Source organism: Gorilla gorilla, chromosome 4 (genome assembly GCF_029281585.2).
Source record: "Gorilla gorilla gorilla isolate KB3781 chromosome 4, NHGRI_mGorGor1-v2.1_pri, whole genome shotgun sequence".
Classification (NCBI taxonomy): Eukaryota; Metazoa; Chordata; class Mammalia; order Primates; family Hominidae; genus Gorilla; species Gorilla gorilla.
Window position 1 is genome coordinate 46222640 of NC_073228.2, and position 14302 is coordinate 46236941.

The 14302-nt window shown below is 52.5% G+C and overlaps 1 protein-coding gene across 3 annotated transcripts in view; it reads left to right on the forward strand.

Moving 5' to 3' along the window:
• The window catches only part of CRHR1 (corticotropin releasing hormone receptor 1), a 51495-nt gene that overhangs the window by 10467 nt on the left and 26726 nt on the right, over positions 1-14302 (forward strand). For all 3 annotated transcript variants that reach the window (XM_055387820.2, XM_004041492.5, XM_019026551.4), the window contains exon 2: positions 12135-12222. In XM_055387820.2, the coding sequence (XP_055243795.2) occupies positions 12135-12222 (88 nt within the window). The remainder of the gene's footprint in view (positions 1-12134; positions 12223-14302) is intronic.

Below are 14302 nucleotides of genomic sequence, written 5' to 3' on the forward strand. Positions count from 1 at the left end.
GGCTCTGGTGGAGCCTCCGCTGGGTGAGCTCAGCTCGCTGACTCTGGGAAGAGGCTGCTGTTCGAGCTCTTTCTGGGCCGCCTCATTCCTCAACTTTGGCTGCATCAGCAGGCAGACCTTCCTGCATCTCCCGTGCACCCCCTGCAGGAGGAGATCTGGAGGAGCTGACCCAGCAGGGCCAGGACAGAGTGAATCAGGGGAAGGAGTTCCCATCTGCCCAGCTGGCCAGGAAAGGTCGTTTCCACCAGTCCACTGCCTTCAGACTGAGGCCAGGAGGTGGGAGACTGACTGATCCAAGGTCGCACAGGGCATTCACCAAGAAGAGTGCAATCCAGGTCCTCTTCCTGCCTTGAAGGTGCCTCTCTCTTGTAATCCCACACTCTTCCCAAGGTCCCCTCTACAGCCACCTTCCTCCCCTGCCCCGCCCCCATAATGGGCAGGCAGGCAGGCAAGTGTCTTCAAAGCTGGGATGGAGCATTGAAACCCTCCAACCCAGGGCTTCCCAACCTCAGCACTATTGACATTTGGGGCTGGATAATCCTTCACTGTGGGGGCTGGCCTGTGCATTTTAGGATGTTTATCAGCATTCCTGGCCTTTACCCATTAAATGCCAGTCGCACCTCCCCCTTCCTGATTATAGCAACCAAGAATATCTTCAGACATCACCAAACGTCCCCCGGGAGGCAAAATGGCCTCCAGGTGAGAATCTCTGAGCTGGCTGAGTTATCCTCACTTCTGTTGATGCTTCAGAATCACTGGAACGCATTTAAAAAACATGAGGGTCCCTGGGCTCCCCACAGGCCTATTGAACCCCAATTTTGGGGGTGAGGTGTGAGAAATGGGATTTTCTGTCTCCCAGGTCAGGTGTCAAGCACTGTCTGGAAATTCTGATTTTGTCTAAGTCACTGCCTTTACAAGCAAAGAATCAGAGGATGGGGCTGTTGCTTGTTTTATGTCTGGTTAGTCCTTATTTCTGCCCTAAATATCCCTGTTCAGTGGGGTTTGGCGGTCCAGCAGCCCTCTTTAAACTGACCTTTGGCCTTAGAAGGCAGTTGTTTTTCCAGGAAAAACAGCCCCAAAGCCTTTAGCATTTTTTAAATAAAATAGAACCTAATTTCCAGCCACCAGTTTCACTCTTCCTTTCTGGCCCTCTTTAAATCCCTTTTAAAACGCAGCTCCATAAAGGACATCTTTTCTCTGCCGACACCGAAATCCCCCTCACTTTACACTTGTCAGAGAGCGGCTGAGCCGAGAGCACAGCTGATAGTGTCACCTGCGTAGCTGGTGTCTCTGCGGCTGTCCCCACACCTCGGCTGTGCCTCCCACCCACTCAGGGACAGTTTCCCAGTGTCTGGGAGCCACTCACAGCTAACAGCTCCCAGGGGCAGGCACTGGATCAGAACCCTGGGCTGGGCTCCCCTCTTCTGTGAGAGCCAAACAGAGCCCTTCCTGAGTCCCATCCATTGGCAGGGTCCTACTGTTGTCCGCCCCCTCGTTCCCACTGCCAGCTCTGGGGGAGCTGGGCTGCAGCCAGGAGCCAGAGTTTGAAAGGCAAAGGAAACCTGTACCTATGTGTCTTTTGGAGGATCCAGGCTTGTGATGAGGAAGAGGAGGGAAGGGAAGGCAGGCAGGGCAGGAAGGGAAACAGGCTGTGCTCCCCAGGGGCAGGAGCATGGCTCCAATCCCAGTCCCTCCAGTTACTGCAGTCAAAACCCTGGGTAAGTTACTGTCTCCGGGTGCACCAGTCTCTCGTTTGAACAGTGGGGAGATAGTAAAGGCTCTGACTTGCAGGGGTCGAGAAGGATTAAATGAAGAAATTCACAGGGCCTGGCACTGTGCAAGCCTTCCGTAAAGGCTGAAGAAAGAAAGAAGGAAGAAAGAAAGGAAGGAAAGAAGGGAGGGAGGAAAATGGAAGCCAGGGAAGACTGAAAAAAGTAGGGTGGTTAAGACAGGGAGAGAGCAAGATGGGGAGGAGAGAGGCAGGAGGCCGAGAAGGCATGGGCTACAAGAACATATCCATGAGTGAATTTGAGAGCAAATCATACAAAGACGGGGAGCAAGTGAATGCATGAGAGGCAGAAATGAAGGGAAGACAAGGAGGATGGGAGCTACGCTCCGGGCACCCCCTGCCCCCATGCTTAGCAAATCCATATCATTGACCTGGATGTACACTCCATTCCTGTAGGTGACCACTGCTGGCTTCTGGGAAAGAGTGGAGCTGGAAAGTGGGGTACATGCCCTGAGTGGGCAGGGGGCTGGGCAAGGGGCACTTCTGGGAAGAAAAGCCAAGTCAGGAAGGAAGAACGTGCAAAGTTGAGTAACAGAGTGGTGACCATTTGTGCGGCCTGCGCACCTAGCCCCATGCTGTTTTTCCTTTTTCTTTCTTTCTTTTTTTTTTTTTTTTTTTTGAGATGGAGTCTTGCTGTGTCACCCAGGCTGGAGTGCAGTGGCACGATCTCGGCTCACTGCAAGCTCCGCCTCCCGGGTTCATGCCATTCTCCTGCCTCAGCCTCCCGAGGAGCTGGGACTACAGGTGCCCGCCACCACGCCCAGCTAATTTTTTGTATTTTTAGTAGAGACGGGGTTTCACCGTGGTCTCAATCTCCTGACCTCATCATCCGCCCACCTCGGCCTCCCAAAGTGCTGGGATTACAGGCATGAGCCACCACGCCCGGCCCCATGCTGTTTTATATGCACCATATTGTTGAATCTCTCCAGGAGCTTTGGGATGTGAATATTTTATCCCTATCAGCCCCATTTACAGATGGGGAAAATGAGGCTTGGAGAAGTTCGGTGATTCTCCCAAGGTCACACAGGTAGGAGGGGGCAGATAAAAGATTCCAACAAGCATCTCTCCAGCCCCAAGTTTAGAGATTTGAATTTCTACTCTCCTGTACATCCTGGAGCCAGGGCATATTCAGACCTGGAAAGGAATGTAGAGAACACAGTGACCTCCCCATTTTACAGATGAGGTAACTGAGGTGGGGAGGTGACTTCTCTACCATCACGGAGCAAGTTCAGCAGAGTCAGCCCTGTGCTTCCCACCCGAGTGCTTTTTCCTCTAGCACACCCTTCTGGAGTCCAAGGTGCGGGGCTATGGCGGGAGCAAGGAGAGGAGAGGGAGCTCCTGCTGAGCAGGAGGAATAGAGAGGAAAATGAGAAAAAGGAAACAGCCCCCTACAATCTCCTGCTGGGAATCATCATGAGACCCCATGGTCAGAGGGGGCAGAAAGTGAAAACCCATCTGTTCACTTATTCATTCAGTCATTTATTCATTCAACAAACATGCTGGGGCCTGCTCTGTATCGGGCCCCACTGAGGATACAAAAATAGCCAAACACGGGCTGGGCAGGGTGGCTCACGCCTGTAATCCCAGCACTTTGGGAGGCCGAGGTAGGTGGATCATCTGAGGTCAGGAGTTCGAGACCAGCATGGCCAACATGGCGAAACCCCATCTCTAATAAAAATATAAAAATTAGCCAGGTGTGATGGTGGGTGCCTGTAATCCCAGCTACTCAGGAGGCTGAGGCAGGAGAATCTCTTTAACCCAGGAGGTAGAGGTTGCAGTGAGCCAAGATCGCGCCACTGCACTCCAGCCTGGGCGACAAGGCAAGACTCCGTCTCAGAAAAAAAAAAAAAAAAAAAAGCCAAACACAGGCCTTGCCTGCAGGGAGCTTATAACCCAAGCTTATAACAGTACATCTGGAACCTTGGAGGGGCGTGTGTGACTCTGGAGCTGGGGTCTCATGGCCCTTGCTGCCCTGGGGTGGGAGAGGCAGGTGACCCACTATTTCTAGCCCTGCTGCAAGGTTTTCTTAGGGGAGTAGAGGCGTGAAGTAGCAGGGAGGGCGGGCAGGGGCACCCTGAGCCGGGGCCCCAGGGAGAAAGGCCGGGGGCGGGGAACACCCAGGCATCCCCCCTCCCTTAACTGTAGGCAGGAGATTTTCATTTCCATTTTTTCTTCTCTGTACAACAGCAATTTAAGTTAATTAAATGTAACAATAAATTATTTCTCGCCTGCCTGGAATAATCTTTCAGTGCTCACCCACTTTGAGGGGAAGCACTGGCTCTTTGCCTTGAGATGGGGACTGGTTGTGGCTGTCACAGAAAGAGGCTGTGGGAGGAGGCCAGGCCCGAGGCGGGATGGGGAGAAGCCTGGGCAGTCAAGAGGGCTGAGAAAGGACCCCTGGCATCTCTGTCCTCTGTGCCTAGTCTAGTTTTACTCCGGCTGGTCTCCACCTGTGGGGTGGATGAGAAAAAGGTGCCCCATGAGGGTGCCCCTCTGCTGGTACACATCTTGCAAGTCTATCCCCCACTGACCCCTCCACTTGGCACTTCTGTAGCAAGAAATTCTGCAGAAACCACACAATTGCGTGTGGGGCCTGCCCTGCTCTTGTATTCAATTAGTCCGTAACTACAGATATATCCCCCGTAGGTACAGAGACGTTTCTGAAGAGTTGATTGCACCGACGCTTTATTTCTGCAAACCAGATCCCAGTATTTAAATGCAACGGCGGACCCAGCTTTTTACAGAAATCTTCATTTATGACCTCATTTCTTTTTCGCATTTAGATTTTCTTCTCTTGCCTTTGCTTAAAATAGGCTTCACCTGAACACAGTGCAAAGCAAAGCAGAGTCAGAAGGGTCGGATATTGGGATTGTGGAGCCTGCAGGACCCCAGGACCCAGGACCTTGGCCAGCAGATGGAAAGTGTGGGCTGGGGCCCTTGCCTCTGGGGTCACCAGGTACATCTTCGACCTTGGCCACGCTGGAGAGTCAAGGGCTTCTCTGGGCCCCAAGTCAGGGTCCGCCAGAGTCTCCCAGGCCAGGGAAGGCAACAAAGCCTGGTTTCACTCTGACCTGCTGAACCGCCTCCGTGGAACAGGTGACTGTCGGCTGTCTCGCTGGGATGATGAGGGTGACAAGCTGGGATAATTCACTGCTCAGGAACCGGCCATGGTGCTCCAGGCCGACTGGATCCATCTCAACCCAGTGTCTGAGGCCCTCCGCAGGCAGCCTGCCACACCCCTACAAGCTCAGGACCCTCCCCTTGCCGGGAAGGCCCTCTCCCTCCCGCTGACAGCCACATGCACTCTGCCCCGACCTCCAGCTCACCTCCCCCAGGAAGCCTGCCCTCATGGCCACGGTGCTGACCCCATCTGAAACTCCATGGTCCCCCTGCCCTCAGTCTGTGCCTCATCTTGCCATCATCGTGTATGTGTGTGTCTGTCTGTCCTTCCCCATCTCTTCTGAGTTCCTTTCCTTTTTTCCAAATCATGTACTTAGTCCTGGACTCTTTGAATGAAGGATCCCAGACCACCAAGGGGGTTGGAGACACCACTCAATCCAGTGGATTTCAAACCTAAAAAGCAACTTACCTTTTAAATGGAAAAACTCCTTCCCAAAGCAAGGTTTCCTGAGAAGGCAGAAGGACCTGGCGGAAGATGAGGAGAGGCCAGGTCCAGCCTGTGGGGCCTCCCCCAGGGCCCGGAAGGGACATCAGGAAAGCTGCTCCAGGCCAGCCCTCTGCAGTGGAGGTGCATTCTGGGGCCCAGAACAGCCAAGCCGGGCTGATGACCCTGCTGATGCTTGTAGGGACTTTATATTGCAGATGCAGGTCTCCTGGTTCCCCACAAATTGTCCATCTCCCAGTGAAGTGGGTAAGAAAGACCACATTGCCCCCACTTCGCAGATGAAGATGTTGAGTCTCAGAGGAGTCAGGTGACTCACCGAAAGCCACACAGCCAGTGACAGGACTGCCTTGGGGCTCAGCAGAAGGGCGAGGGACCGTGTTGAAGGATGGCTGTCCAGCTGTGGCTCTGCCGAAGGCCAGTGCGGTCCCTGACCCCTGGGGGCTCTGGGGACTCTCCCAAGCTGAGCATCAGTGCTAGCTGTGAAAGGAGAGAGAAAACAGGCTCCATTTTCCCTGTTCCCCAGGAACTTGTAGGAACCAGGCCTGAGATGCCTCAGCTGCCTCCAGGCCACCCCTCCCTCCCTCCAGTGGCCTTCAGGACCCTCCCCAAAAGGTTAATTACCGAATCATCACATCAAAGGAAATTGCACTTTTGTGCCTTAAAGACCAAACTGAGCTTCAACAACACGGTTATTTATGGTCTCTAATAAGCATTTTCTGGGTGTGATTAACCTTTATACCAAAATCACACTGGGAATTGGGATGGCAGCTTCATTCCAGCCCCATTCTGTGCTGGCCCTGGGGGTGGGGGTGTGGGTAGCAGCTGCTGCAGGCTGGAGCAGGCCATGTCAGAACCTGGCCCTCCACCCCCTCCACAGGCTCCTGCACCACCTTCCTCCCCTCTGCCCATCCCTTCTGCCAAGGCGCTGTCTTGACCTGCGCCTGGCCAGCCAGAAGGCACGACTCTCCTCATGGTTCATCTCCTTGAAAGACAGCAGGAGCACCTGCTTACTGAATCCCAGCTCCTAAAAACAGTTATGTGACATTGGGTACATCAGCTACCCCAGACTTAAAATGGGAGCATGATACCTGCCCAGTCTGCTTTCCCTTCCATCCCAGGGACCCACTAGATCTTTGGAAAATCCTTTTACGCGATGCTATAATTGAGCCGCACACACCCTTGGCCTCAGACTTTAACCTTGAAGGTTTGGCTCTTTGGTGAGTGGAGAGATTTGTAGCTCAGCTGCAAGTTTTATTTGGAGCCTTGGGGCTGCCAGGCTGTGCACGGAAGTGAGGCATTAGCCAGTGAGTGAACCTCGTGCTCTGCCAGCTTCAGCTTCAGTGCCGTTTTGATTTTCTCTACTAGTTGGAAGATAGTAAATCACATGAAGTCTTGAAAACTTGGTTCTGAAAGGAGCGCCAGTGGCTGGGACTGGTGATGGAGTGGAGGAGCAAGAGGCATCCGAGAAAGGCCAAAAGCACTTTGGTTTGATTTCAGAGAAGATGACATGTTCAGTTCACCCCATTTACCATATGCTTTGACTGTAGTTCCCACTGTTTCAGGGTGCTAGTTGTTGGTGAGAAGTGGAGGAAGCCAAGAACCCTCCCCAGGAAAATGGTTTTCATCACACACACCAACTGCATTTATTTGCAAATCTTCACACTGCCCGCTCCCCAGGTTAAGAATTCTCCGTGGTTTTTTTTTGGTTTTGTTTTTTGTTGTTTTAGCCCAGCATGGTGGCTCACCCCTGTAATCCCAGCACTTTGGGAGGCCGAGGCGGGCTGATCACTTGAAGTCAGGAGTTTGAGACCAGCCTGGCCAACAGGGTGAAACCTCATCTCTACTGAAAACACAAAACTTAGCCAGGCATGGTGGTGCAGGCCTGTAATCCCAGCTACTTGGGAGGCTGAGGCAGGAGAATTGCTTGAACCCAGGAGACAGAGGTTGCAGTGAGCCGAGATCGCACCACTGCACTCTAGCCTGGGCGACAGAGCAAGACTCTGTCTCAAAAAACAAACAAACAAAAAATTCTCCATTTTAAGGGCAAACAAACAACATCCTTGAAACTTTGGGGGCCTGTTCCTGCCAGTGCAGTAATTGCCTATTGATGGAGATAGAAAACCACAGTGGAGCTTGAAGAGGAGATCAGCGGATGGTGAAGAGGAGATCAGCGGATGGTGGGAGGAAAAATGCAGGAAATCTCTGGACTTTTCATGGAAGTATGATTCAGGAATAAGGCAGAAGCCCTCACAAACCTTCCACAGAGCAAGAGGTGGCACAGGCACAGATTCTGCTACAGAGCAGACCTTTCCGGAGAGGAAAGGTTGGTTTGGGAATTTTAAGAAGCATTTTTCTTTGCATAATGCAACACCAGTCCTCTGTGTTTAGAAAATGGCTGTGTGAACCATCACATTCAAGAGAGGGACACAAGTGTCAGGGTTCTAGGCAGCCAAGGGAAGACTAGCCCTTTGCCTGGCATTTGGCTTCATTTTCTGACGAATCAAGATTTGCTCTGCTCCTCTGTGCACGCCAGGACATTAAGATGCGAGAATAAGAACTTATAGCCTGTATATTTGCCATCTAATTAGTGTCTTGGGTCCTAAGTGCTTTGTGCCGAGGTGGTTCTCGTGCACTTAGGCTGGTCTAAGTGCTCTACTTGTGAGCCTCACGGGCACAGGGTCCAGTGAGTGTACAGAGTGCACTGGGAAAAGGGGTACATTGGAGGGAGAACTGAGCTGCTTTGCTTTGGAGAGTTGGGCAGGTACTACTAAGCAGAGGGGCCCTGGAACTGGCCTCTGAAGAATGCAGAGTTGACCAGGTGACTGGGGGCGGGGGGTGGCACAGACTGCATGGGCAGAGGGTTGCAGACATGAGAAGGATCCCAGATACTGGGAGATAATAAGTAATTGGATGGGAATAGAACGTGATGTGCCTTCAAGGTGGGGGATATGAAAGACCGGAGCACGAAGCACAGCTTAAGGATTAGATGGATAAGTGGAACGTCAGGCAATGGGGCTGATATTGTCAAATAGGATGTCTCCAGTTTCTTTTCTTTCTTTTTTATTTATTTTATTTATTTATTTATTTTGAGATGGAATCTTGCTCTGTTGCCCAGGCTGGAGTGCAATGGCGTGATCTCGGCTCACTGCAACCTCCACCTCCTGGGTTCAAGCAATTCTCCTGCCTCAGCCTCCTGAGTAGCTGGGATTACAGGCACCCCACCATGCCCAGCTAATTTTTGTATTTTTAGTAGAGATGGGGGTTTCACCCTATTGGCCAGGCTGGTCTCAAACTCCCGACCTCAGGTGATCCGCCTGCCTTGGCCTCCCAAAGTGCTGGGATTACAGGCGTGAGCCACTGCACCTGGCCAGTGTCTCCAGTTTCTTTAATTTGCCTGTGGCTGAGCTGGCTCTGGGAGCCCTAGTTTGAGAGAGAGAGTGCGTGTGTGTGTGTGTGTGTGTGTGCGTGCGCGCGCGTGTGTGTGCATGTGTGTGTGTTGGGAGGTGGCGTGGGCAGATGTGGGGTGGGAAACGAGGAGTGATGATTTCTAGTCCCCTTCTAGAAGGGGCCTCTGGCCCTAGCATCTGAACTGCCCCTCTCTGGGGACAGAGCCGAGCCTGGGTCCCTGCTGATTGCTGAGCGGGCAGTGCAGCTTTGTCATGAGGACACTTTGCTTTCTGCTTAGCTGGCAAGAGCCACCGGCTGGCCTGGTGGCCTCCTCCTCTCTCTACTTCTGCATTTTCACTTGGAAAATGAGGGTAAAGATATTTCTCCATCTCTCTGGAGACTGTGAAGTTTAATTACTGATTAATAAAGTGTTGGAAGTTCCTTGAGGCCAGAGAGATGAATGGGTTTGTTATCATCACTCCTGAGTCCCAGGCGCGAGTTGGCTAACCCCAGTGCCATCTTGCTGAGTGTCCCGTGTGCAGAGCACAGGATGGGGGTGTGAGGCTGGGGTTATGCTTCAGAACCTGGAGCTTGGTCCAGGGCAGAGAGACCCCTATGAGAGTATCAACAAGGGAATGGAGTGAACAAAACCACTACAAACTCAGGCACTACCGACTCAGGGGACCATGTGGGTGAGTCATGGGTAGTGGGGACCAGGCTCTGACGAGGAGTGGGCACTCTTCCCCTGGACCTTGGAATGTGGGTGGGAGAGAGGGGAGCAGAGTCTGCCTTCATCATCGGGACAGGACTGGGAGGGAGTGGGTACCGTGAAAGGGGGTGGCCCTGGTGGGGTGGGGTGGGGTGAGATAAGGGAGAACACTCCCGGCAGGTGAACATGGAAAAGGCAGGTCAGTTTGCTTCTAAGGACAGGGAGAAGGTCCTGAGATCTGAAAAGGGTGAGTGGAGAGGAGTCCAGGGAAGAGAGGATGGACACCCCTGGAGGATATGGGGCAGGCAGGGAAGGAGGGATGGAGTCTGGCTTGGGAAGATGGCGCATGAGTGGGGCCCAACTGGAGTGAAGCAAGTGAGGCATTTCCTCAAACCTCAGTAATCGCAATAGATAATTTTTTTTTTTTTTTTTTGAGATGGAGTATTACTCTATCGCCCAGGCTGGAGTGCAGTGGCGCGATCTCGGCTCACTACAACCTCAACCTCCCGGGTTCATGCAATTCTCCTGCCTCAGCCTCCCGAATAGCTGGGATTACAGGTGCCTGCCACCATACCTGGCTAATTTTTGTATTTTTAGTAGAGACAGGGCTTCACCATGTTGGCCAGGCTGGTCTTGAACTGCTGACCTCAAGTGATCTGGCCTCCCAAAGTGCTGGGATTACAGGCATGAGCCACTGCACCCGGCCATGATAGATAATATTTTAATATCATTACTGACTTTTTCCCTTTTTGCCCCAAGCTCCAACATGGCCCAGCACTGTTACTGAGCCTATCTTTCCTTTAAAAAGTTTTTGATATTTTGCTCATCATGGATTTTTTGGCGTTAATCTTTATTTTTAAAAAATAATTATGTTAAAATATTCTGTATCTTGACGACTAAGATTTTCGATGCTCCCTTCACTTTTGCACTCACCACATGGAGTCCCGGCCCCTTGTGAGAAGGCTGCGTGCTGCCTGGGCTGGCCACTGACCTGCTTCTAGCCTACACCCTAGCCTAGCAGCTTTGCTCACCAAGGGACTTGACAAGCCCCTACCTCTCTCCCGATCTTATTTTCCTGCTGTGAAATCCTAAGCTGGCTTCCAGAGCTAAGGGTCTGTGTCTGAGGCTCTGTAGTGAAATTTGCAGTTGGTACAGAAATGGGCTGGGGCTGAGACACCTGGCCATGGGGTTGGGGGCCTCAGAAGGAGCAGACCCCAAGAAGAAACAGCAGAGAAGTGATGAAGAGAGCAGCCTCCCATGAGGCCTCTTGGGCTTCAGGCTCACCACCCTGTCTGGGAACTCTGCTGGTGGCCGGGCATCCAGCTCCCCACAGCCAGAGGGGAGGACCGGTTACAATGCTCCCCTCTCCCTGCCCCTCACTCATGCTTCTTAACCCCTTTTGAATCAAATCCCAGGGAAAACAGCCACCTCTCCTCCAACAACTAAATAAAAACCACTAAGTTCAGATCAGTTAACATATCCTTCTTGAGTGCCTATTGTATGCCAGAAACACAATGTCATTCATTCATTTCTTCAGCAAAATTGAGTGCAATGAGCAAAATCCCTGCCCCCACAGAGCATGCAGGGCTATTTAAAGGACTTCAACATACATACATCATGTAAGCTTAAAGGGGGTGGGACAGTTAGGCCCATTTTTACAGGTGAGGACACTGAGGCACACAGAGGTCAAGTCACCTGCCTGTGGCAACACAGCGTAACGGGGGGCTGGACAGTCGGCCTCTCTCTTGACTCTAACCCTGTCGGGAGGGGGGTAATGCAATGGTTGTGTGGGTGGGTTTAGTTGAAGAAGGGGCAGCCCTCCAGGTATAGGGCCTATGCCACTCCCTTCCTAACTGGGCTAAAATTCTGGAATCAGAGTGACACGGAGCCTTCAGGGAGGTTAAAGGGCAAAGGTCTGCCCTAGAATAGGGTGTCCATCTTTCCAGACACATTTATCCCTTACCTCTCTGTGCCTCAGTTTCCTCGTCTGCAAATAGGCACAGCCACGCCAGCCCCAGGGAAAATTTAGTACCACGGCAGATGTACAAGAGCTTGATAAATGGTGAGGCACAATTTGTGATGACGGATAATTAGGCAGGCGGGGATGAGGGCCCAGGAAACAGTTCACAAAACAAGAGGCCAGCTCTGGAGGAAGGGAGGGAAGTGGGTGCATGCATGGGGATCTGTGGAGCCGTGGTGGTCAGCGGGCCGGTGGGAGGGTGTGTGTGTGTGTGTGTGTGTGCACGTGCACACGTGTATATGGTGGGACACCGTTGGACCATGTTCAGGATCCCATGGGGATGGAGGTGGCTTCCTCTGGCAGCACACAGCCCCTAGGGGTAAAATTCGCCTCTTCCCTAGGAGCCTGGGCTCCTGATCCTGTCAGCTTCCCTGCCAGGCCCCTCCAAGAGCAGGGCAACTCCAGACCCTCCAGGCAGAGAGGACCCAGAAGGAGGAGAGAGGAGATGAGGGGCAGGTGTCTGGGAAGCGACTGGATGTGTGACAGGGTGGGAGGGGAGGCAGGCAGGTGCAGTGTCACCCCTGCAGTTTTCCTGGGTGATGGAGCAACACGCTCATGGCTCATGGCACCTGCCTAATGTGTCCTTCGCCTCCTGTGCCTGCAGGCCCTTCTCCTTCTGGGGCTGAACCCCGTCTCTGCCTCCCTCCAGGACCAGCACTGCGAGAGCCTGTCCCTGGCCAGCAACATCTCAGGTGAGTCCCCTCAACCCCCTCCTGCAAGATTCCTGGTCACCACAATGCCCCCCTACCCCAGGTATCCCAGAGCCTGCACACAGAACCATGCCCTAAGGCAGGATTCACAGAGTCATTTCCTCTCCAGGGCTCCAGGCAATTCTTCACATCTCCACCGAGCGCCATGTTGAGAAGGATCCTGAGGTTGGGTGTAAGGTTGGTGGGGAAGAGCTGCAGTTGGTTAGTAGCACCTGCCGTGGGCACAGGAGTTTGCAGCAAGGATTCTGAGTAGTTATCTTCCCTGCTTTAGGGTGGGCACAGGGGAAGGCATCCCAGCCCTTGCTGCTGAGTTGTGACTCGGGGAGGCATCAAGGGAGGAAGAAAGGCTGCCACAGTCTGTGGCTAAAAATGCCCAGAGTGTAATACTCCATGGTGCTAACCCGTGCCAGGCACTGATCAAGGACTGGAGCTGTATTAACCCAATTTGCACAATGTCCCTCTGAAGTAGGTGCTGTTGCCCCCATTTTACACATAAGAAAACTGAGGCACAGAGAACTAGTAAGTGCCAGAGCCCTGAGTGGAGCACGGGCAGCCCAGCTTCTGGATGTGGTCTCCAGCGCCGTGCTCTGTATCTCTCCAATAGAAAAGACAGCATAGCTGCAAATATTATTAATATCTGTGTCACTTTACCATTTACAGAGTGCTTTTGCGTAATCATCTCATTTCATCCTCACAAGAATGTAAAGCCCAACATTTGTACAGTTGAGGAAACTGAGGCATGGGAGAGTTACATAACCCCCATGGCACCACGCAGCCAGTACATGGCAGTGACTGGGACCCAAATCTAGGTGTTTGGGCTGCCTAGGGCATGTCTTTTAAAACTTTGGGTGTGGTCCTGGGCATGGCTGCTGCTGGGCAAAAATGGAGAGGGTCCCTGCACCTGAGTGTCTTTGGAAGGCTTGTGGACCTTCTATTTAAGTCTTCAAGCCTCTCCTTGATTCACACCAACTCTTTCATGAAGCACCTACTACACAGCAGGCCCCACGCAGGGCACTAGGGGAAACAAGGGGGCTCACAGTCTAGTCTGGGCATCGAATCCACAAATGCATGTGCGATGAGGCAGAGTGCAAGACGCATGCTTGCAAAGAAACAGACGCAAGTGTCTGCAGGGGGGTAGGAGGACTTCATTTCTGAAGGTGGCTCTGTGGGGACAGGAGGCCTCCACATCTCAGGGTAGCTGCTTCCTGGCCAGCTGTTCCTTCACTAGGGGGAGCCTGGGGGCAGAGGAACAAGCCCTGGACTTGGAGAAGGCACACTGGGTCCCTGTGCTGGCTCATAGAAGGTGCCTGGTCATGTCCTGGCTAGGGGTGGGTACTGGTAGCCACAGGGATGAGCATACCCTCAACCCCTCTTGAACCTCACCTTGCCCAAGTGTAGAGGGATAGGGGGGCTGTTACCTACCCCAAGGATCTCTTATGAGATTCAATGCACTAAGTTGTATGGCAATATTTCACAAACTGTAAACTGTAGAGTGTCATGCCAGTACTAGGTTTGGTTTGGTTTGGTTTGGTTTGGTTTGGTTTGGTTTGGTTTGGTTTGGTTTTAGAGATGGGATCTCACTCTATCACCTAGGCTGAAGTGCAGTGGCACAATCATAGTTTAGTGCAGCCTCGATCTTCTGAGCTCAAGGAATCCTCCTCTCTCAGCCTCCTGAGAAGCTAGGACTACGTGCACACCACCACACCTGGCCTAATTTTTAAAATTGTTTTGTAAAGACAGGGTCTCAGTTGCCCAGGCTGGAGTGCAGTGGCACAATCATAGCTCACTGCAGCCCAGATCTGGGCTCAGGTGATCCTCCTGTCTCAGCCTCAGCAGGCTTTTAAAAGGCTTACTGTATAGCTGGAATGAAGGGAAGGTACTTGCCAGTAATTGCTCATAATGATGGAGGGAGCAGGGAGGCTAAGCAGGGGTGGTGCAAATCCAGGGAGGCTTCCTGAAGGAGGAATTTTCAAGGTGAATATTAAGAGACACTGTTAGTATGAACTGGCAGAAGAGAGCCAGTGCTGTGAGCTACAGCAGGAGGTGAGCAAGGACCAGTAGG